A 23,444-nucleotide genomic window follows, 5' to 3' on the forward strand; every position below is an offset into this window, starting at 1 on the left:
GACTTTGCTTGCTTTAGGACCTTTGACTTCCGTTTCTCAACAATCATTTCACTTTCCGGGTAAGTTGTAAACTGTAAAATCGTTCATACATATTCTCTAGTCAATAACCTTCAATCAATTTCGGTGGTTGAAGGGTGTTGACTGGTCAATTGCTTTAAAACCCGTTAAAGGGCAAAACAGTCAACAAGTTTGACTTTGCGTTTTCTCATGCTTCTGGTCGGATTGAATGTTCGGTCCAGAAGACTTTTATTCTTGAAACGTGATTTTAAGGCTACTACCCAAAACCCGACATCCAACTCGCTGTTCGGATTCTGGTCAGTACCTGCTCGCTTAAATATTTAATTCAACATAACTAGAGTTTTACTCACCCGTTTGGATTGATTCCAGCGGTATTAAGTTTGTTTTTATTTATAGTTTCATATCACAAAGTTTTAGGTTCTGATTAGTTATCTCGTTTGACGCGTTAGTGGACGACTCGCTTAAACTTTACTCGTTTATTCGTAGTTATAATCGCTTGCCTTTAATCTAAGGTGAGTTTGATCATTTCCCTTTTTATACACTGTTTTCTAACATTTTTGGGACATATGCGTACTTACTCATATTTTCTATTTTATATATATACTCAAAATCGCAAACATAATTATTGTGTGAATATCAGTTGAATGCTATTTGCTAATTGCTACATGTTTAATTGTTTACTTGATAACATTTCGAAGAGGTCCAACATATCCCCTTGTATAGGGTTCTCATTAATATGATCATATGACCATCTTAGTAACCGGAGCCCGATTCGCTTGGCGAAGGTAAACCGACAATTTAGTCATTGTAATCAATGCCCGATTCGCTTTGCAAAGATTCATTGGCACACGAGTACAAATTGGTTTTGGTTTGTTAAGGTTTGATTGATTATTACCACATAGATTGGTTTGAGCATTTAAGAATTATTATTTATTATATAACTATTTGTTGTGTCAAAATTGGTGATCATCTCACTCAACATATTTGTTGACAAAACTCCATTTTCTAAGCATATACAGGTTGCCTGTGTTGAAGTGCGGACACTTAGAAAGACCATAGGGTTATATTGAAGACAAACTTAAATTTTATTGATTGTATTTATTTGTTTGAATTGTTGTTGTATTTGAATATTGTTTGTTATTTGAATTAAATAATTAATTAGATATTATCACATTTTATATATGATAGTATCTTCGAGCTGTGAGCAATCGGATCACGCCCCGGCATTTCCGCCTTAGGTTGGGGTGTGACAATTATTACCACATAGATTGGTTTGCGTATTTAACATTTATCATTTATCTATCATATATATATATATATATATATATATATATTGCTGTTGTGTCAAAATTTGGTGATCATCTCACTTAACATGTGTTGTTGACAAACTCTTTTATTTTCTACGCATATGCAGGTTGCTTTGTATTGAAGATTGAAGTTGGACACTTAGACAAGACTTTAGGATATAATCAAGATAATCGTTATTTGAGCTTCAATTTATGTATTTAAATTGTTTGTTATATTTGGATATTGTGTGTACACTTTCAATAAAATAATTAATTAGATATTGTCACATTTTATGTATGATAGTATCTTCGAGCTGTGAGCATTCGGATCACGTCTCGACATTTCCGCCTTAGGTTGGGGTGTGACACTATAATTTTAAGTTGAAAACCAAATCTTGATGTTTGATTTATTTCAAATAAAACATTCATACCGACATTGGTATATTAAATATTGCGTGTATAAAAATAATATTTATAACAAAATATTGTCACAGATTTGAAAACTAAATTTACAAAGATTAAGTTTGGTTGTAAAAGAAAAATAAATAAAAATAAATTATATTTTAAAATAAAGAGAGAAACAATGAACAATCTTAAATGGTTGTGTTAAAGAGATATGAGAATACAATGTCATATTGTGAATTATGAAAATGTTAACAATTAAATATAATTTTGGTTTTATACTTGAAGAGAAATCACATTTATATATGTTAAGTCAAGAAATCAAACACAATTACCATTTAGTGGAGTTGGTAACCACATTTGGTTTGAAACACGACATCTTGGGTTCGAAACCTGTATCACACAATAATATATTTTTCAAAATTTTATAAAGCTTTACAGGTCATGAGTTATAATAGGAAAACGGGTCTTGGGTCATTGATGACCGTCGTTCGAGCCATGCAAAAACCTAATTAACCTAAGTAGCTAGGGTAAGTCAGGTATCGTATCCACGAGGAGTATGTGGTCAGTGTAACATGTAATCAATTTCTAAAATTATGAAATAGCTATTAAGAGTGCTGATCACACTAGCAATGATTTAGTTTTAATGTCAAACAAGCAATTATTTTAAAGTTCAAACAATTCACAAAAGCACACCACACCCGGGGTTCAAGCATGTAACAAACAGCAATCTCATGTCATTTAACAGATTAATTATTAATAATCAACTATGGTTAATCAACTAGTTAAACCTTAGGCATCAACAATCGCTAACACACGGCACTGGTTATCAAACGGTCCCTGCCAGTGTGACTCAACTAAGGGCAATTGTATGCTTTATCACATTCAAACTAATTAATACAACCCTATGAACACGTATCACAGCAACTGGCAAACTAATCATTCTGATCAAAATAAACCTAAACCGACTGAGTGCACAATAATACCAAACATCAATTGTTCATAGATCGACAATCAATAATACAAATATTTAGTTAACAAAACATGAGAAAAATTGAACAAGTACAATATTCTACATCCCGGGTATGACTCGACGAGACTAGCCACTCATTGACATGTTGATTCTTGATTATGATGATGTGTACGGAAGCATCTCCAAGAAACTGTAGTCAAACAGCCATATGTCAACTTCCTTTACGCTGCCCTAGGTCGCTGTTTTTTTTTCTTTCTGGTCCTCCCCTCGTGCGTTGATCCCCCAATTTGATATATCTCAAGTTGTTGGGTTCCAACCCCCCTTTGTTTGTGGGCCGTTTACGGTTTTTATTTATTTTCACGGGGCCAATGAACTCTCAATTATGCATCTTACTTAGTTTAGTCCAATGGCCCATCTGACTAAAAATCCATCCATAGTCCGAAACATATGTGAAGAAAATAATTAAATGCACAGCATTCACTTCAATTCAATTCAATTTAATAATCACATACTTGACTCAAGCATATCTCACGTCAATCATCATCATCATCATCTTATTATTATTATTATTATTTTTATTATTATTATTATTATTATAACCCCGAATCACACGCGAATCGAACCCGGTCTTCCCGAGACTCCAAGCATGCTCGTAAATGTCTCAACTTAATATCTTTAATGCTCAATGACCTGAAACACACAAACACGTCTGAAGTACCATAATTCACACAATAAACTAAATAAAACTATACAATTAACATACTAATATATAAACATAATACCCGACCATCAGTCATGATATAATAGGAAATATTGACACGACATCTACTTGACATCCTATGTAGAGTGCCCAGTTAAATGGTGTACAAGTTGTGTTGTTTTAATAATATAATACTTAGATTAGATTAGATTGGATGATTATGATTGGTTAATGGTTACAAATGATTATATTCTTATTAAATGGCATTTAAATTACTTGTTATATATATCTTATATTAAACTAAAACAATATGCCTCCTTTTTATTGAATAACTTTCCTATTTTCTATAAATAACAATAGGGATGAGCTCGGTACCGTACTGGTACCGAAAATCCCGATCCCAAAAATCACAAAATTTTGGTACCGGCACCGAAAGTTTCGGTTTGGTACCGGTACCGCGATGGTACTCGTATTTAAGGTAAAATTCGGGAAATACGGTACCGTACCGATCCTGAAAACTCAAAACCTTGGTACCGGTACCAATCGGTACCATACCGAATTTTGGTCATCCCTAAATAACAAAGCATTTTATCAAACACATTAATGTGGTTAATTTTAGAATTTCTTTTAGAATTATTTTATTAGTTAGAAATTTTAAGAGACTTTGTTATTTATAGAAAATAGAAAAGTCATCTAATAGGAAGAGGGCATATTGTTTTTCTTTAATATAAGATATAGATTAGGGTAAAACATTAAATATACATATTTTTTTATAAAAAAATATATAAAAAAAAATATTTGTGCCCCCAAAAATTAAGTGGGCTGGTCGCCCACGTTGCCCTATGCCCGAGCCGGTCCTGGTCGCTTATCATCCAATCAAACTTGCCGAGCTAGCTTGCCTCCCATACGAACTTTTTAGAAATTAGAAGTAGCGGAGGTTTTAGAAGACATGTAGCGGGACCAGACTACAAGAGTGTACATGAGGTGATCCAGTAATTTCGTATTATCGACTAGCGTGTGAGGTCATGAAAATTGTAAATGAAACCTGGCCTATTAATAAAGTTATATGGCAGATTGAAAATTGTAGCTAAAAGATATTGGTACGTTGGAAGTACAACATAAATTATATATAAATTTCGCCTTAGTCCGTAAACTTATATATATGTATGATATCTCTAAAATCACTTATCATAATTAGCTAAAAGATTGTGAAGGTGAACTGTAACCAGCGGATTAAAACACCTGATCCTTATCTTCTTCTATATATTAATCATTATTATATTGCATGCTTTCTGCTGTACGATCTGTGAAATTTTAATGTTTGTTATATTCTTGTTTAAGTGACAGTATGGAAAAGCACATTTCACTGGTAAGAGCGAGAGAACTCCTGCATACTAATGTGTGTCATATGTGTCTAGAAGTAGTTCAAGATAATTAAAATTTGTATTTCATGGTCTTAATAGGGCCTTGTTCAGTTTTCGGTTCACGGGGTGCTTGGTGTCTCAATCTGGGTTAGGCAATTTGTGGGTCGTATTCGTGGCTAGTTAGTATGACTTGGAATATGCATAGGTGGTGGATGTTCGAAATCTAGTGCCGATATTGGGTTTGTTGGACTATAGTCGATATATGCTTGTTAATTTGTAGTATCTATTTGTTGTGTGGTTTGCAAGTTCTTAAATTAAAGGTGTGATTTTGTATGCCTACTTCTTTATAATCTTTTCTAAATAAATTTGAACATCAAAAGTCATTCCATGACAGTTATGTGCTACTAAGGGGTAATTGTATTTGATCGTGTCGTTTGGCTTTAGTGGCGTACTCATACTTTTAACCACGGATTCACAAAAGAAGTTGTTTTTACATTATGTTGAACTAATCAAACAAGAACACTACATGGGCCAGATTATCTATATATGTTGATAGAAAGCTTGGTCCAAAGAAAGGATATAACAGGCTTCCCTCTAATTAATTGTGGATGACTTAATTCCCTTCTAATTCTGTTCTTTGTTTGGGAGGCTAGGCAATTGACTTCTAGAGTATCAGTTGTAGACTTGTAGATGACTTTTAATTATAATGTTGTGCAACAGAAATAGTATAGTTTGCCGTATGATGCATGAGTTATGTAATTTTGTTTATAATATCATAATACTTTTAATTAGAGTGAACCGTGGTTTTCGTCCATGTGATTTGTCTAATATGCGGTTTTAGTCTAATAGTTTCAAATTTGTGATATTCGTTCATGTAGTTTCATTTCACTTGCAATTAAACCAGAATTCACTAGTCCTGTTAAGTCTAGTCATTAAATCTATCAACGCTTCATTCATGTGAGGGACAGTTTTGTCCTTTTTTTTCCCAAAATTCACCCCATCCCTTGTGAATTAGGGCCGGGGTTTATTTGGGGAGAAAATGACAAAACTGCCCTTACGTGAAGGACACACTGAGGGTTTAACGACCAGACTTAATGGGATTAGTGAATTCGATTTAATTGCAAAGAAATAAAATCACAATGACGAAAATCACAAATTTAAAACTATTAAACTAAAACCATAAATTTAGACAAATAGTATGGATAAAAACTACAGTTTAGTCTTTTTAATTAAGAGAATCATATTTCAATAGTGTACACTTTATGGCTATGCATGACTTTGTAATACGTGGTGAGGAAGGAAGTTGACCCCAATCTTAATCAAATAACTGGATATTAATTAAGGGTGGATATGCAATATTAATAAAAATACAAAAACCTTTAATTAAAAACAGGCTGTCTAACTTAGAAAATAATCAATAACTGAGATTTCGAATAAACGAATAAAATAATGAAAATAAGTTAGGTTCACCGGTTCAACAGTAGGACAGGATTCGACCGTTTTAAACAAACCGGTTCAAATTCGTTTAACTGGACCAACTATATTACTGGCGGTCCACACCAATACTGAAAACACTAGATGGATAAGAGAGAAACCTATACCTACCACACCTTAATTAATTTTGTAATATTATATGATCGATCATTATTAAATACTTATCATTTATAATTTGACATCACCTTTCACATGTAACAGGTGCAGTATTATTTGAAAATGACAATGGGGTAATTAGTCAACGTGTATGGCAGCCCATCTTCTTCTAAAAATCAAAGGCATCCCGTGTCTCCAAAAATACGAATATTCTAACGTTATAAGTGTAATTTCCATTAAAACGTGTACTTAATTAAAAAGTTATCGCTTTGCCTAGAAAAGATGTCAAAACCCCACTTAATCCTTATGTTTAAACGTGTAACCAACCCCCGAATTGACCGTATATCGCAATAACAGCACGACGATAAGGGTATTTTAGTCATTTTAGTTAAAACAAACACATACATGATGTGTATATATAAACCCCATATATTGCCATTTGCCAGCATATTATTATTATCTTATCTTTCTTCTTAAGCATTCCAATATATTATCGATGTTCATGGATCCAGAACATGTGATAAACCTCTTTGATTCCTACTGGTTCAGTTATGAAATTTTGAAGAGAAAACCGAATGATTGGCAGGCGAAAACATCGGATATATCAGAGCCTAAATTCTCAAGCTTGAGATCAATACTTGTAAGATCACAAAGTGAGGATATTGGAAGCAGCTTTAACTATGGTTTTAACTCCTTCTTCTCTCCCAACTCAATCCTCAAAACCATTCCTTCTGGGAAACTAGATTTCACAACACAAAAACAAGATCAAGACCAAGTAGTTGAAGAAGTTATACAACCAGAAACAGCAAAGGTTAATGATGATCATGAAATGGAAATAAAAAAGAAGAAGAAGAAGAAGAGAAGACATGGGATGAGCAAGAGCTTATCAGACCTTGAGTTTGAGGAGCTAAAAGGGTTCATGGATATGGGATTTGTGTTTTCTGAACAAGATTCTAAAGATTCAAGCTTGGTTGAGATCATTCCTGGCCTTCAAAGATTAGGAGAGGAGAGAGAAGTAAGAGAACAAGATGATGATGGTGATGATGATATTGATAATGAAAGGAGGCCTTATCTTTCAGAAGCATGGGAGGATTTGGATAGAAAGTTAAAGAAGAAAGAGGATAAAAGAGTTCCACAAATGATGATGAAGTGGGAGATTCCTGTTGCCAAAGATGAGATTGACATGAAAGATAATCTAAAGTTGTGGGCTCATACTGTTGCTTCAATTGTTAGATAACCATGCTTGTTTGTTTTTTGTTTTTTTTTTTTGGATCAAAATTCTTTCTTTTAATTTGTTAATATATAGTTGTAGTGATTTAGATGAGTTCTACATAGGTTAATATTTTTCTTGAATATGTAAATATAAAGTCAATTGTTTTCATCCTCTACAATATTGCTACATGATCTTAGTAACAAGCCTTGAAGAGTCATCTTGGCTTCTCTTAGTTTTCAATTTAGTATGATCAACCCCACCAATATTAATATTAATCTAATTCCGGAGATGGTGGTGGTAAATGTTATTATGGAAGTAATCATACTAGATCTCATGGTGGTGGTGAGGGTGTCATGTGGTAAACGTGACAACCAAGATGGATGGGAATAATGGAGGTCGTGCTATAAAAATGGAGACAATGTTCGTTATCAGATGTTTAAGATTCAAGGTCACTCAGATCTCCAAAGCCAACAAGGAATCATTGTCTTTGAGTTCCAGAAAATTCTAGGTTGCTCGTGAAAGACCAAAGCCCCACTAATTAAGCCTAGAACTCCCAAAATAAATCTTGACTAATTAAGGAAGGGTATTGAAATTGGCGGAATGCATTGGAAATGCGTGAGAACTTTCAAGGAAATTAATATCTGGAACCATGTACTTAAAGATTTTTCTATTTCTTAATAGCATTTTGAACTATAGTTAATACCCGACTGAATCTTTCTAAGATGGAATGCCAATAATTTATGCTGATTTTGACGCTTTAGGTCTGACTCATTCTGAAACACTAACAAGAAGGAAACTCATCATTAGAAAAACACTCTATTGAGTCATCTTTTGAACTTGAGACATTATAATTCTAAGACTTAATCATCTCCCTCGTACCATTTAACCAGAAGCCCAATTTCATTACACATAAAATTTCACCAAAATCTTATCTTTGAATAATTTCTAGTATCATATTTATAGAGAGCAAACATTGTACCATTAGATCACTATGTAATGGGTATACTTACAAGGATTTAAACATACTACTCTGCAACCTCTAACTGCTCTATTACTCATTTGTCGTTCAAAATAAAATGTACTTAGATATCAGTATATCTACGGACTCTAGAAATGTACACTCTATAATATGAGTTGTATAAATAGAGTATTGTCACAATATTTGTATGATTTCTAAAAAAATCACCTTTAAAAGCCACTTCAAAACCACCTTGTTAAAAGCTCTTGTAAAACCATTGCGGCACAATGTACGTGTTCTTTTACCACTAATCTTTGGATTCCGCCGCAAAGTCTTTTTGAATTGTTATAGACATTTGAATCGCAAAGTCTTTGGATTCCAGGGCCGGCCCGTAAGTATAGACAACCTAAGCTAGGGCTTCATGCCTCCAATTTTTTAAGACCCCCAATTTATAAAATATAAATACCCGACAATCTATTTTTTGTGATATCTATTTTTTTTACCTGAGCAATTTTAAGCCGACCCATTTTGAAAAAGGGCCCGAACTTTTAGTTCTCTCTGGGCCTAAAAAATGGTTGGGCTGACTCTGAGTATCACCCGTCTCAAAGTATTATGGAGCATATATTTAATGTTAGAAACTTGGGAACTATACTAGTAATTCGTAAAGACCAAATGAAGCACCTGACTAATTAAAGTCTATGTATGTGTTTATGGGTAAAGTTAAAATATAAAGTGAAACAAAAATAAGAAGTATGAGAATGATTTGTGACCACATAAAAACTCTTTAAAAATAGATTTAAAAAAATTATAACTAAAAATATAAATAAAAAACAAAAAAATTTAAAAAACTAAAATGTTTCCCCCATCATTCCCGTTTATAAAAAAAACCCCGACGAAAATACACAATGCCGAGATCAAAGACACAATGACGAAAATGAACAAAAGACACAATTATAACTAAAAAAAAAGGTACAATAGATCGCAAAATATAATACAACGCTGAACAAAATATAATACAACGCTAAACAAAATATAACACAATATTTAGTAATATAACACAGCATCAAGACAAAAAAATACCACAATGTCAAAGAAAAAAGACACAATCAATGACGAAAATAAACATAAAACATAATGATATTTTTCACTCAACACTGTTGTTCTTTTTTTTTTATAGAAAACGAGAAAGACGGTGGAAACATTTTTATGTTTTTATTTTTTTGTTTTTTTATTAAATTTTAAGTTATGTTTTTTTTATTAATTTTTTTAAAATTTTTTTAAAGAGCTTTTTATACAGCTAAAAATTATTCTCATCTTACTTATTTTTGTCCCTTTGTAAATATCTTAACTTGACCCAGTGTTTGATATAAAATAAAATAAATAAAAAATTATTAAGTACGTATTATTAATTTGGAATTAAAATTAAGTTAAAAATAAAAATAAAAATAAAAATAAAATATTATTACAAGAGAGGCTTAAGGATAAATTCCCGGGTAACGTGTGGCTGCATTATTAACTTCCGATATTCACACAAAAATGGAGTGGTGCTGTTACAGTGCTCCCACAAGAAACCCAACATTCTGCTCTTTCAAGCTCGTCACTTACGAGGTAACCAATAAACATAAAACCCTGATTTCAATTCTATGCTTCAAGTTCATTCATGATTCATGTTTAGTGATTACTTTAACTGATGCGTCTGTGTTTTCTAGTACTTCTGGATATCTAATTCCTGACACGATACGATCTAACACGAAATTTGTAGCTTTGAGTTTAATCTAAACGAGTTCGGTCCGTTTCAGGTCGAACACGTTTAGCTAAACAGGTTGAGTTTGGGTCGTTGGGCTCGTGATTGACTTGTGTAACCCGTTTATTGTTATAATTGTATTAATATGTGTTTTATGTATGAAATTGGATTATTTATGACTCTATGTTTACCTGATTATTTATACACATATGTTATCTTTTTTGCAAGCTTGTAGTTTTATAGATTACTAATATGCAAAATGAAATTTGATTAAATGGGTCATGTTTATGTCAACCTGCGAATACTCGTGTCATGTTCGCGTTCATGTGTAATGTTTGGGTTCATATAATCTTTTTAGGTTGGTGTCCGACTGTCGGTTCAACCTGCCAACATGTTTAACACCCATTTTGTAATTATGGCTTCAGCCCTAGCACATTAGAAGAGAAGCATATGAACTTTCATTAGTGGCTTGTTTTATAGTCACTAGGTATCGGGCTTCGGGCAATAGGAAACTCATAAGATATCATAAGCGCGTATATCCATTACTTGCAAGTCCAACGAGTATGGAACATGGTTTTAGAATCAGATATGTGACTGAGACTATCAAAACCGACCCGCTACCAGCCCTAAGCGTGTTCTTAACCATCAACCTATTGCATACAAGTGCTTTTGTCATGAAGCTATAACAGGCTCTGAAAATGGTTATTTGCAGACGGTTTCATCTTCAGTTGTTACTACAGGATTTTATAGGAGTCAGGTGTCACCGGCTGGACTTTGTAACCCATTTCTTAAAGCGAACGACCAACTTAAATCCGTCACTCGTCAACAACATACGTACAATCTGCGAACGTACAAACGGGCCGAAGTTAGGAACCAAGGTTGGGACTTTGGCAGATTTGTGAAGACATTGTTCTTCTTTAATGGACCTCCATCACCTCTTAAGGTTGGACTTTTAGTATACGGGCCGGGTCACGTCAGAGCGGGTCAAAACGGGTTCTGACCAAAGTTTTTCGTTTAACAGATCTTTGAAAGCCTAATTGCAAATATTTCATCTTCCGAACCTGAACCCAACAAGTCTATGGAAGCTTCCGGAATAGTTTTAGTGGCGGGTGCCACCGGGGGCGTTGGCAGACGAGTAGTGGACGTCTTGCGAAACAAAGGGTTGCCCGTTAGAGTACTCGTATGTCGATTATATATTTATATATAGTTTATATATAAATCGATCGTGTTTATTCTTTAATTGTTATAAATATCTATCTTGTTTTTCACAGGTCAGAAATGAAGAGAAAGCAAGAAAAATGTTAGGCCCAGATGTTGACTTGGTAAGTACAAATATTTTGCAACGCTTGGCCCAGGCCAGCAGCCCGTTGACTGCGTATTAACTTTCCATAAAACAACTTCAGGTTGTTGGAGATATCACTAAAGCAAGCACTCTACTTCCTGATTACTTTAAGGGAGTTAAGAAAGTGATTAATGCAGTTTCAGTTATTGTTGGTCCAAAAGAAGGCGATACTCCTGATCGGGCCAAATACAGTCAAGTATTTTCCAAGTCTGCTGACTTAATTTGTATTTTCTGGTTAATGTCACACACTAATGACAAAAAATGTTGCTTTTCTTGCAGGGGATCAAGTTCTTTGAACCCGAGGTGAAGAACACATTGCATAGAAACACAAATATTTGGAGTTAATATTTATTTGATATTTTGATATGATCCTTTTTGTTAATGCAAGCAGATTAAAGGTGATTCACCTGAACTGGTGGAGTATATTGGAATGCAAAATCTTATTAAGACTTTAAAGGATAATCTTGGATTAAAAAGTGGAAAATTAGTCTTTGGATTTGAAGGTATTTGTTAATAATCTCTCCATATTGGCAAGAACTGTTGTTTGACTTTGACCTTAAAAGTCAAAGTGAGTAATATTAATGATTTTACTTATTTTCAGATGGTTCATCCCGAGACCTGCCTTGGGGCCCGTTAGATGACGTTGTGATGGGCGGAGTTAGTGAAAGTCAGTTCCGAATAGTCCCAAATGGTGGTGAAACCGGTGGACCGACGGGTCTCTTTACAGGTTTGTTAAAAAGCTTGTAATTTTTGTGACCTCAAGCTTAAATTTTCATTTATTTTTTAAAAATGGTAGGTACTGTTTCTACTACAAACAATGGAGGTTTTACTAGTATCAGAACAAAGGTATTTCCCATATTGTTTTACAATGAGTTAATAAATGAAGCAGTTGGTTTGTTTAATCGTGTTTTGTTTCTAGAACTTTGATGTTGCGGAGAATCTGTCTGCATATGATGGTTTGGAGTTGCGCGTAAAAGGAGATGGGCGTCGTTATAAGCTTATTGTTCGGACTAGCCGTGACTGGGATACTGTTGGTTATACTGTTGGTTTTGACACCATCAAAGACCAATGGCAATCAGTAAGTGGCAACACACTTAAATCTTGTAACTTGAACACAACCTGTTTAACCCATTTATCTAAACGAGTCAAACAGGTTGGTTGGTTGTAAATGTGTTGTAATCAAATTGTAAACAGGTAATGAATGGGTTGACGGGTTGTAAGAAACGGGTAAAATAGGTTGACTTCCATAATTAAACGGGCTGATGGTTGCCATGTTTTAACTTTTAAGTAAACAAGTTACACAGGTCAACCCAAACTGGCCCATTTAATTAAACGGGTCAATCACTCAATTGGAACACGACCGGTTTAACCCATCATGTAAACGAGTCAAACGAGCTGGTGAGTTGTAAATTTGTCATAATCAAGTTGTAAATTAGCTAAACCAGTCATAGATGGGTTAGACAGGTCAAAATGTTTGATTAAACGGGTTATATTTAATTAAACATGTTGAATAGGTTAACCCAAACACGACCCGTTTAACCCATTATCTAAATACGTTAAACGGGTTGGATGGTTATAAATGTGCTGTAATCAACTAGTAAACGTGGTAAACCAGTAATAAATATAGAAAATGGTTTCTTATTGATTTCATCAAGGTGAATTACATCATAAATAAGAGAAAGGATTCCATAAACAAGGAAGGGATTACATATTAATAATAGAGAATCAACCAAATAATAAGCAATATCCTATAGAATCAATTAATAATAAGCAATATCCTATATTCCTCCTCAAGATGGAGCATGTAAGTTTGCAATGCCAATCTTGTCAAGAAGAAAATGAAGTTGTTGTGACGAGAGACCCTTGGTGAGGAGATCAGCGACTTGCATTTTGCTGCCAATGTTCATCGGAATTATCTGTTTAAAAGTAACCCGTTCACGAATGAAATAACAATCCATTTCCACATGCTTGGTACGTTCGTGAAAGACCGGATTATTAGCAATATGGCGTGCAGCCTGATTGTCACAAAATAAGGCCGTAGGAGAGGACACGGGAACCTTGAGTTCTGTAAGCAACCAACGGACCCATATTATTTCACTAACGGTAGAGGCCATGGCTCTGTATTCTGCTTCAGCAGACGAGCGTGAAACAACAGATTGCTTTTTTGTTTTCCAAGAAATAGGTGACCTACCCAATAAAAGAATATATCCGGTACGTGAGCGTCTAGTGTAGGGGCAACCTAGCCAATCAGAATCACAGTAGGCTGTTAAGACAGGATCCCCTGCACGAGAGAGCAGAATGCCTTGTCCGGGTGTTGTCACACCTCGCCTTCGGGCCTAGGTGTGTGACTCACAGTTGGTACCACTTTTGTCAATTTATCAAGGTTTGCAGCGGAAAATGTTATTTTAAAATATTTTCTTTCATAACATAGGGAATTAAATACCCTTGTTTGTTTTACAAAATTAGTTGTTTTAAAACAAGTTTAATATATATATATGCCTCAAAACAAAATTAGCTGAGCCACCAGCTGTAAACTAGGCCTAGTGTTCTTCTATCTCCACTGGCATATCCATCATTATTCCTTACTCCTGGTTACCTGAAAACAGTTTCAAAATACGTCAGCTATATGCTGGTGAATACGCTGACTCGATAAAACATTTTCACAGTTCGTAATCACACAACACCAATAGTGTTCAACGACTCAGTGGGTCTCAATCCCATCTCATCGGAACTAAACATACGCACAAACCACATAATCGGACTTCACTCACCCTAGAAGTAGTCACTTGCCTCATGGTCAGTATGTCTGTAGTGTGCCCACTACAATACATATATGTAAGGATCCAGACACATGTGTATTTTAGTCTGAGTGTTTAGTACTACCTTGTATCAAAATGTTTTAGAGGATTTGAACCAACCCTCATGCAAATACTTTCATAACTCTTTACATATGGATAACAGTCCATAGTTTATAAGAGTAAATATCTTTTTTTTTAAAAAAAAAATACAGTACATAGACATATTCACGTCATAAAACATTTCACACTATAAAAAGGTTGGACGTATTCACCTTTTGTTGATTTCAAGATTTCTCACCAACAGATGTCTGATCTTTATCTCGGACCTATAGTACGAGAATAACGTTCTATAAATAACTAGATCTATGATCTAGCTTTAGACCTTAAGTCTATTTGCATAATCTTTACCTTGATATTCATTTCATTTTATAAAACATTTATATACTACGTTTCTTTATCATGAAGAAACGTATATATATTTCATTTCTTCATCCATAAGATATATCTTTATAATAAAGAATAATATTTTATTCATAATCTTATCTTATGAAAGCTACATTTCACTTATTATTTGATCAAGGTATAGATTATACCCCCGAGAAGGGTCTAAGCCATATATAATAAAATAATCATGCAGAACCCCTACCTTGTATTGGCTTATCTATGAAATGCTTAAACTTCACGTGGGCAACGCTCCTACTTGCACGTTCTTTTATACAACGAGCGTATCGGGAATGACGGGATTTTGGCACGAAAACCGAGGATAAATGTGTGTGAGTTGAGGTGTGAGGGTGGATGAGGAACACCCCATGGCCGATCTATTTGTAGGAAATTTTCTGCAACTTCGCGATACGCGAAGCATCTTCACGATACGCGAAGATGCACTAGGCTCGCTGAGTCACCATGTAGGCTTGCCACGTGTCACCTCGGCCTGCCACGTGTCACCACGTGTCGATTGTCGATGGCTTGCAACTTCGCGATACGCGAAGATGCAAGACCAGATTCCGCGAAGATGAAAATTTTCAAATCTTTCATTTTTAGTCCCTGATCTTTTGGTAACTTGCCATATCTTGATTTTGTCTCATCATCCAAAAATACAAAGGCGGCTCTTAAGCGGCTCGCGGCGATGCGAGCGTGCGCTATCAAAGCGCCACATTGCGCCTATCGCCCTTCACCCGTACGTGTGCGCGTCGGGTGCTTCGCACCCTCCGCTAGGACTAGTGAAAGTGGTTAGCCATACAAGAACATTATTATGGAAAACTCCTTTCTTATAAAGTGATTTCATTTCTTTCCCACTTTCCATGTGGGATGGAGTTTTCCTTACTTATTCCCTTAGCATAAAAATGCTTTCTTTTCTTTACCATACATTTCCCATTACTTATCTCATGCATATTTTAGTCCTTTAACTTTATAAACTTGTCAAATTTGTACCAAAATTTTGTGGATGTTACAGGTGTGGTCTTCAAGTATCTGAGAACCCGATGAGCAGCTTCTAAGTGATTAACTCTGGGATCGGTTACAAACTGACTCAAGATATTTACTGAGTACGTGATATCGGGTCTGATAGCCTGGAGATAGAGAAGTCGTCCAACCCAACGACGATATTGGTTTGCATCTACCTTCGGATGGCTCTCATCTTTATCCAATTTCAAGCCTTGTTCGATAGGAAAGGAACATGGTTTGCAATTCAAATTCCCACTATCCTTTAAAATATCCAAGGTGTATTTTCGTTGACTAAGAACGAGACCTTCATTTGTTTTAGCCACCTCGATGCCAAGGAAGTACTTTAGCTGACCCAGATCCTTGACGCTAAATTCCTTGTCAAGTTTTTCTTTGATTTCTTTAATCTTCTTTAGACAATTTCCAGTAATAATGTCATCAACATAAATCAAAACGACCACCGTGATGCCATCGACCTCAAGGGAGAACAAAGAGTGATCAGCATGAGACTGTTTGAAACTCAAGGTCAAGAGAAACGCGGCGAATTTGTGATACCAGTTGCGTGACGCTTGCTTCAATCCGTATAGCGACTTTCTCAAACGACAAACTCGGGTTTCATTTTCTTTGGAGAAGCCTTGAGAAATCTTCATGTATACCTCCTCGTCAAGATCTCCATGCAAGAATGCATTGTTGACGTCAAGTTGATGAATTATCCAGTTCCTTTTCACCGCCACGGCTAACAATGTTCTGACCGTAACCAATTTAGCTACGGGTGCAAAAGTATCATGATAATCAACTCCTTCCATTTGGGTGAATCCTTTCGCAACCAATCTAGCTTTAAACCTTTCAACTTCACCATTTGGTTTGAATTTGATTTTGTAGACCCACTTCGAGTCTATGGCTTTCTTTCCTTTTGGTAGTTGTTCCAAGGTCCAAGTACCATTTTTCTCTAAGGCTTTAATCTCCAATCTCCCTTTGCATAGCTTCACACCAACGAGGATCCTGTGCAGCTTGCTTAAAGTATTTAGGCTCATCATTCTTAGTGATAGCCGTTAAGAAAGCCTTATGATTAGTGGAAAATTTATCATAAGAAATGAAGTTCGAGATCGGGTAGTTTACCTTGGAGGCACCTTGATTGGATGTGGATGTCTGGTGTTTGATCGAGGGGGGGACTTGTAGGATGAAGTCTGTGAATTTGGATGGTTGAGTCTTCATTCGGTTAGGTCTAGTGTTGGTTTGGACTTCCGTTTCTTCATCGGGACCAGGACTTTGTTGATTTTCTTCACTTTCTTGATCCGTCTCATTTTTGATAGGATCTTCATGTGTAGTGTTTGATTCAACAATATCGGGTTGAGGTATTGGGGTTTCATTTGGGTCAGATCCCTGGTTCGAATGGGTTACGGTTTGGCCCAATTCAGTACTATCTACCTGGGCCTTTGTTTGGTCCACGGTATTTGGGTTGGTTTGCACCGTGGGTTGTGTGCAAGTTTGTTCTTCAAAACAATGGCATTCATGAACAATAGTTGGTTCATCAATTTCACAATCATCTATATTATAGGTACTCTTAAAAGGAAAAATTTCTTCATGAAAACGAACATCTCTACTTATTATAACTTTCTTGGTTTCAAGATCAAGGATTATGTAACCTTTCGTCCCAACCGGGTATCCAAGAAAGACCCCTGGTTTTCCCATGTCTTCAAATTTATCTCCTTTCGTGTTGGTGTTTTTGAAATAAGCAAGACACCCGAAGACCCTTAGAAAATCATAATCCGGTTTTTTATTCCAAATTGTTTCAAAAGGGGTTTTATCTTTTATGACTTTGGAAGGAAGCGGTTAATAACGTATGTCGCGGTTAAAATACATTCGCCCCAAAATCTTTTAGGAAGATTTGCACCAACTCTCAAGGCGCGTGCCGTATCAAGTAGGTGCCTATGCTTCCGTTCAACAACTCCATTTTGTTGAGCGGTATGAGGACAAGAGGTTTCTAACAAAATTCCCTTTTCACAATAAAATTCTAACATATCGTTAGAAGTGAATTCCCCACCATTGTCACATCTTACCCTCTTGATTTGTTTTTCGAATTGAACTTCAACCATTTTATGAAAACGTTTGATACATTGGTTAGCTTCACTTTTATGTTTGAGAAGAAAAGTCCACACCGCCCTACTAAAATCATCAACGATGGTAAGGAAATAGCTAGCCTTTGTGTATGATGGTACCCGATAGCCTCCCCAAATATCACAATGAATTAGTTCAAAACAAGCAGTGTTCTTAACAAAACTGGAAGGGAAAGGCAATCTAGTGTGTTTTGCTCTAGAACAAGAGTCACAAAAATTACTAAAATCAAACGTACTACTTTTGAGAAAATGTATTCTAGCAAGTTTTCCTTTTGAAGCGTGACCAAGTCTTCTATGCCATGTCTCAACCGTGGTAGCCATAGCCTTTCTCTCTTGAATCATCTTCATCCGGTACAACCCCCCTTCGCATCTACCCGCTCCAATCAAGTTCCTCCTCTGGAGACCCGGCATAATACAAAAGTTAGGAAAGAAAGATATGCAACATTGAAGGTCGCGGCTAAGACGACTAACAGAAAGAAGGTTGCATTTAAAATCTGGAATATAAAGAACCCCTTTCACTTTGGCTCCTCCCGGAAGAACATATTCCCCTTTCCCTTTAACAGGAACAGAATCACCGTTTGGAATGATAACGGGCGGCTCAAGGGGAGTGTCCCTTTGATTAGTGAGAATATTTGATAAATAGGTAATATACTCGGTGCAACCCGAATCAAAGATCCACTCACCTTCCTCGTCTTCTTTATGAGCTATATTGGCAACCGGTTTTGTATCTTCAGTCTTACCTTCTCCACTAAAATGCCTTAGGAATAGTTGGAAGTCTTTGTTACTCAAACCTGGAATCGGACTAGAATCGGTTTCGACACATGCAGCTTTAGACTTTGGTTTTTCTCCTTTCTTCCCAGGCCACCATTCCGGATATCTGACCAATTTAAAGCAACCCTCACGTTTATGACCATCTTTATCACAAAAAGTGCAATGTTCATTCATTTCCTTTGATGTCTTCATGTCCTCCTTTTCTTTATTCCGACCGTATGGAGTTTCTGAGTGGAGGCCGACCCACCCTTCTTCACATGAGTTTGAAACGCAGCGGAGTCTACACCTGTTCTTTTGCCCATGGAGACGGCCCTTTGTTGTTTGTCATCTGATACGAGACGGAATGTTTCTCCCAAGGTGGGAGTTGGTTTCATGGCCAAGATCGGAGTTCGGATTGTTGAAAACTCATTGTCAAGCCTGAGAAGAAATTCATACAGTTTCTCTTTGTCCTTCTGATCCGAAAACCGCTTACTCATATCTCACACACAACCGTTGCATGAACATATGGGTGTAGTAGAGAAAACAGAACTCATCTCATCTCATAACGTCCTCAACCATGTGTAGTATGACGAGACTGAGGCACCGTTTTGCCTTGTGTTGGACAGCAGTTGCTTTACCTCATATGCTCTCGGTGCATTCTCTTTTCTGAAACGTTCTCGAAGATCGTTCCATATTTCTTGTGCGGAGTGGGCATATTTTACGGACACCCGAATCTCCTTTTCCATGGCTGCAGTTGCCAACCTTTGATCATCGCGTCGCACCTCAACCACGCCATGTGATTCGGGTGTGACCTTTCTGGTTTTTCAAGGGTTCCGTCAACAAACCCGATCTTGTTTTTGGCGAACAGGAAGTTTTCCATCTCCTGTAACCAATCGGGATAGTTGCCATCATTCAGAACGTCATTGGCATGGACTTGTCGTGGGTAGTCGGATGGGTGAAGATAGTAAGGGGAGGTATGGTCATTTGTTTCGTTGTTTGTTTTGGTGTTTTGATTGACGGGTTCGTCGCCGGCCATGGTAAAGGAAGATGGCGGCGGCTGGTTTAGGGTTAGAGTAATGGATCGAGCAACCGCTCTGATACCATATAGAAAATGGTTTCTTATTGATTTCATCAAGGTGAATTACATCATAAATAAGAGAAAGGATCCCTTAAACAAGGAAGGGATTACATATTAATAATAGAGAATCAACCAAATAATAAGCAATATCCTATAGAATCAACTAATAATAAGCAATATCCTATAATAAATGGGTTAGACATGTAGAGTTGTTTAATTAAGCAGGTTGGTAGGTCGACATGTTTAGTTAAACATGCCAACCCAAACACGGTCCTTTTAGTTAAGCAGGTCAACCGAAACACGATCCGTTTAATTAAAGGGGCAGCCTGAACAGTTTCCGTTTAACCCATTATTTAGAGGAGTCAAGCGAGTTGGCCAGTTGTAAATGTGCTGTAATTAAGATGTAAATGTGTTAACCCGTCATAAATGGGTTGACGGGTTGTGTTAAATGTAGACAAGTTGACTTGTTTAATTAAGTGGGTTGGCAGGTCGACATGCTTAATTAAACAAGTTAAACATGCCATCCCAAACACGGCCCGTTTAATTACATGGGACAACCTGAATTACTTTGTCCTACTAGTGAACTTTTAGATATTTATTTATTTTGGTAACTAATCTGAATTACTAATTGAATATTTATAATATGGTAGGTACGATTACCATTTTCTTCGTTGAGACCAATCTTTCGGGCAAAAACAGTTGCTGATGCACAGCCCTTTGACCCAAGTCAGATCATATCATTGCAGGCATGCCTCCATAACATGTTTTTATTTTCATCTCAAATGATTCTTTTGATCCATATAATCTTATTTCGCTTAAAAAAATATTCCTTTTGTGTTTTTGTTCATTCATTCTTTTCCAGATAATGTTCAGCAAATTTGAATATGACGGGAAATTGAATCCAACATTTGTAGAAGGTCCCTTTCAGCTTCCGGTATCAAGTATACGCGCATATATAGCAGAATCCATCCTTCCAAGGTTTAATAATATTTATTTTTGTAATGTTGTGTTTGGATAGAAACTAGAAAGTTAGTTACTAACCAACGGCGGGCTGTTGATGACTGCACAGATTCGTGCACGTGGGGTCCGCTGGAGTCACCAGACCTGAAAGACCTGGACTTGATCTCAGTAAACAACCACCTGCTGTCAGATTGAACAAAGAACTTGGATCGATTCTAACATTTAAGTTGAAGGTAGAATTTATTTATGCCAAGTATTCACACATTTGGATCTTGATTTTCAAAAATTGTGCCTTGTCTCTCAGGCCCGCTTTTTAAAACCAAGACATTTTAGATTGAACAAATAACCTGTGATTATTATTAACATGCATGGTTGGTCGATTTTTTAACAGGGTGAGGATTTGATAAGGGAAAGCGGAATTCCATATACGATAGTTAGGCCTTGCGCTCTAACAGAGGAACCTGCAGGAGCAGACCTTATTTTTGATCAAGGAGACAATATAACTGTAGTTTTCTATGAACCACCTCTTTACACACACATATCAAAGTTATTGCTAAAACAAAAAAGAAATCTAAACCATTAAATTTTTATCAATGGTTTATATTTTTTTAATGATGTGCTTATTGCATATAAGTGCGTAGCTTAGTACATAAAAACTCATCAAAGTAATGTGGTCATTTTTTTTAATTAATTTTGTACCGTTTAGTTACACATTTGTATGTTTTATTACCTACATAAGTGTATATACATAAACAAACAAGCAAATAGATTTGCTCATGCACGCACACACACACATGTGTGTGTATAAATTTCTTAAAGGCCCGAAGCATTAAGAATGTAGTTTTTTAAAGTACATGTGGTTATCGATTATGCAGGGAAAAATATCGAGGGAAGAGGTTGCTAAAATTTGCGTTGCTGCTCTGGAAAGCCCGTACGCGTGTGACAAGACCTTTGAGGTTGTATATCTCCTATCATCTTTAGTTCTCATCCTATTTGACTTTTACAGTCAAGCATGCCATTTTTCAAATCCAATATTCACTTGAATTTTGTATTATCTCAAGATTTAAAACTTTTCTCACTGTTAATGTTTTTAAATGATTCAACTTGCCACCTTCTTTGTTCGTTAGTTCGTAGTAAACCAGTATCATTTTTGGATTTGAAATGTGCTACCTTTGACCAAAAAGTCAAAATGTATTACATGTGTGTTCATGTGTCAAGACATCATATTTTGGCTGCAGGTGAAATGTGTGGTTCCATTTAGTGAGCAATACACAGTGGATCCTGAAAATCCTCCTCCTGAGAAAGACTACAACGAATACTTCAAGACTTTAAAAGAAGGCGTTACAGGGAAAGATTACTTGGAGAAAACATATGCTTCTGTCTAAAAGATGTTGATAAATAGATGATATGATATGGTATTTAATATTTATCTCTATGGGCATACACCATATACAAACAAATAGCTACGTTGAAACTTTACGCTACCCTGTTAATCTAGGGACGAAGGCTGTATCATAAAGTTTTATAATTACTTGTGATGATTTTGATAAATGTGTGCATGCCGGACTTCTTCTTGATCTTGTTATCAGTAAAATGACATTGTGAAATGAACCAAACTTTGAATATCGAGTTGAGTCGTGCATGACTTTATATGATTTGAAGTGCTAAAGACCAAATTTATATGGAAAGAATAGAAGATTAATACAAGATATAAGATCATTAAACACGATGAAATTGATAGAAACAAATCAAATAATTTTTTAAATTTTTTATAAAGCTGATTAAAAGTGTAAATAAAGTTTATGCTTTTATAAAATAATTAAAAACAATTTACATTGGAAATTTGGAAATTGGAAGTAATAACTAGAAGAAAATTTCTGCCAACATGTAATAGAGTCATAAAATTATCATCAAATACATTTTTAGGAAAACTGGATTTTAATAATCCAAACTTTCTATTATTGGCCGATAATAATTCCAACTTAGTTTATTCCCATCAGTTGTTCCATATCTAAAAATGTTGGCTCTCAATGGTCCTCCGTTAAAAAAACCTAACGGTGTTAAGTTTTTTCCGAATTTTAAACTGATTTTTTAGGCTTTTGATCGAAAAGAGGATACGAGTCGATTAACGTAAAACTTAACTCGAAATGATGCTTCAAATGGCTTGATTAGTGCTTCAAATCGGGTGTTTGAACTTCAAATTAACAAAAATTCAGTTGTTTGGAGTACCGTTTCGAGTTAAGTTTTACATCAATCAACTAGTATCCTTCTTCCGATCAAAAGCCCTTAAAAATCAGTTTGAAATTAAAAAAAAACTTAACGCCGATAGTTTTTTTTTAACAGGAGGACCATTGAGAGCCAATTTTTTTAAATTTGGGACCACAAATAAACTAAGTTGGAATTATTATCGGTCAATAATAGAAAGTTGGGATTATTAAAATCCAATTTTCCACATTTTATTGTATCTCAACCAATGGCAATTGAGAATTTGATGTAGCAAATACACTTTGGTGTAAGTCTCAAAACCATCTGAGAACTTTACATAAAGCTTTTATTTGAAAACATGTCCAAAATGTTTGAAAAAGGCTTGATAAATTAAAGTGGTCACTTTTTGCTTTCTAACATGTCAATTCTCATCAAACGGTTTTTTAGGATAATGATTGAAAGTTAAAAACCGCCAAAATTTTAGAAAAATGTCAACAAGTTTGGTT

The 23,444-nt window shown here is 35.6% G+C and overlaps 2 protein-coding genes across 2 annotated transcripts; both read left to right on the forward strand.

Annotated features, from left to right (window-relative positions):
- The first annotated feature begins 6,811 nt into the window (after positions 1 to 6,811).
- LOC143625115 (uncharacterized) lies at positions 6,812 to 7,570 on the forward strand. Its single transcript, XM_077095562.1, has one exon. It carries the CDS (start codon positions 6,830 to 6,832, stop codon positions 7,568 to 7,570), a length of 741 nt encoding a protein of 246 aa, XP_076951677.1. The 5' UTR covers positions 6,812 to 6,829.
- Positions 7,571 to 10,040: 2,470 nt separating this feature from the next.
- Positions 10,041 to 22,141, forward strand: LOC143625118 (protein HIGH CHLOROPHYLL FLUORESCENCE PHENOTYPE 173, chloroplastic-like). Its single transcript, XM_077095563.1, has 16 exons — positions 10,041 to 10,112; positions 10,961 to 11,191; positions 11,270 to 11,428; positions 11,520 to 11,570; positions 11,652 to 11,786; positions 11,870 to 11,893; positions 11,982 to 12,093; positions 12,192 to 12,317; positions 12,387 to 12,436; positions 12,510 to 12,668; positions 20,424 to 20,519; positions 20,636 to 20,751; positions 20,843 to 20,966; positions 21,125 to 21,238; positions 21,609 to 21,689; positions 21,972 to 22,141. The coding sequence occupies exons 1-16, from the start codon at positions 10,041 to 10,043 to the stop codon at positions 22,116 to 22,118; spliced, it is 1,797 nt and encodes a 598-aa protein (XP_076951678.1). The 3' UTR covers positions 22,119 to 22,141.
- Positions 22,142 to 23,444: the final 1,303 nt, after the last annotated feature.

Source organism: Bidens hawaiensis, unplaced genomic scaffold, assembly GCF_021521415.1.
Source record: "Bidens hawaiensis isolate Kalapana, Puna unplaced genomic scaffold, B.hawaiensis_p1.1 tig00004020_1, whole genome shotgun sequence".
Lineage (NCBI taxonomy): Eukaryota > Viridiplantae > Streptophyta > Magnoliopsida > Asterales > Asteraceae > Bidens > Bidens hawaiensis.

Coding starts and splice junctions, on each gene's coding strand:
- LOC143625115 (XM_077095562.1), top strand. CDS start 6,830: ATGTTCATGGATCCAGAACATGTGATAAACCTCTTTGATTCCTACTGG.
- LOC143625118 (XM_077095563.1), top strand. CDS start 10,041: ATGGAGTGGTGCTGTTACAGTGCTCCCACAAGAAACCCAACATTCTGC. Junction 12,094..12,191: donor ATTAGTCTTTGGATTTGAAG/GTATTTGTTAAT, acceptor ACTTATTTTCAG/ATGGTTCATCCCGAGACCTG. Junction 20,967..21,124: donor TTCTAACATTTAAGTTGAAG/GTAGAATTTATT, acceptor ATTTTTTAACAG/GGTGAGGATTTGATAAGGGA.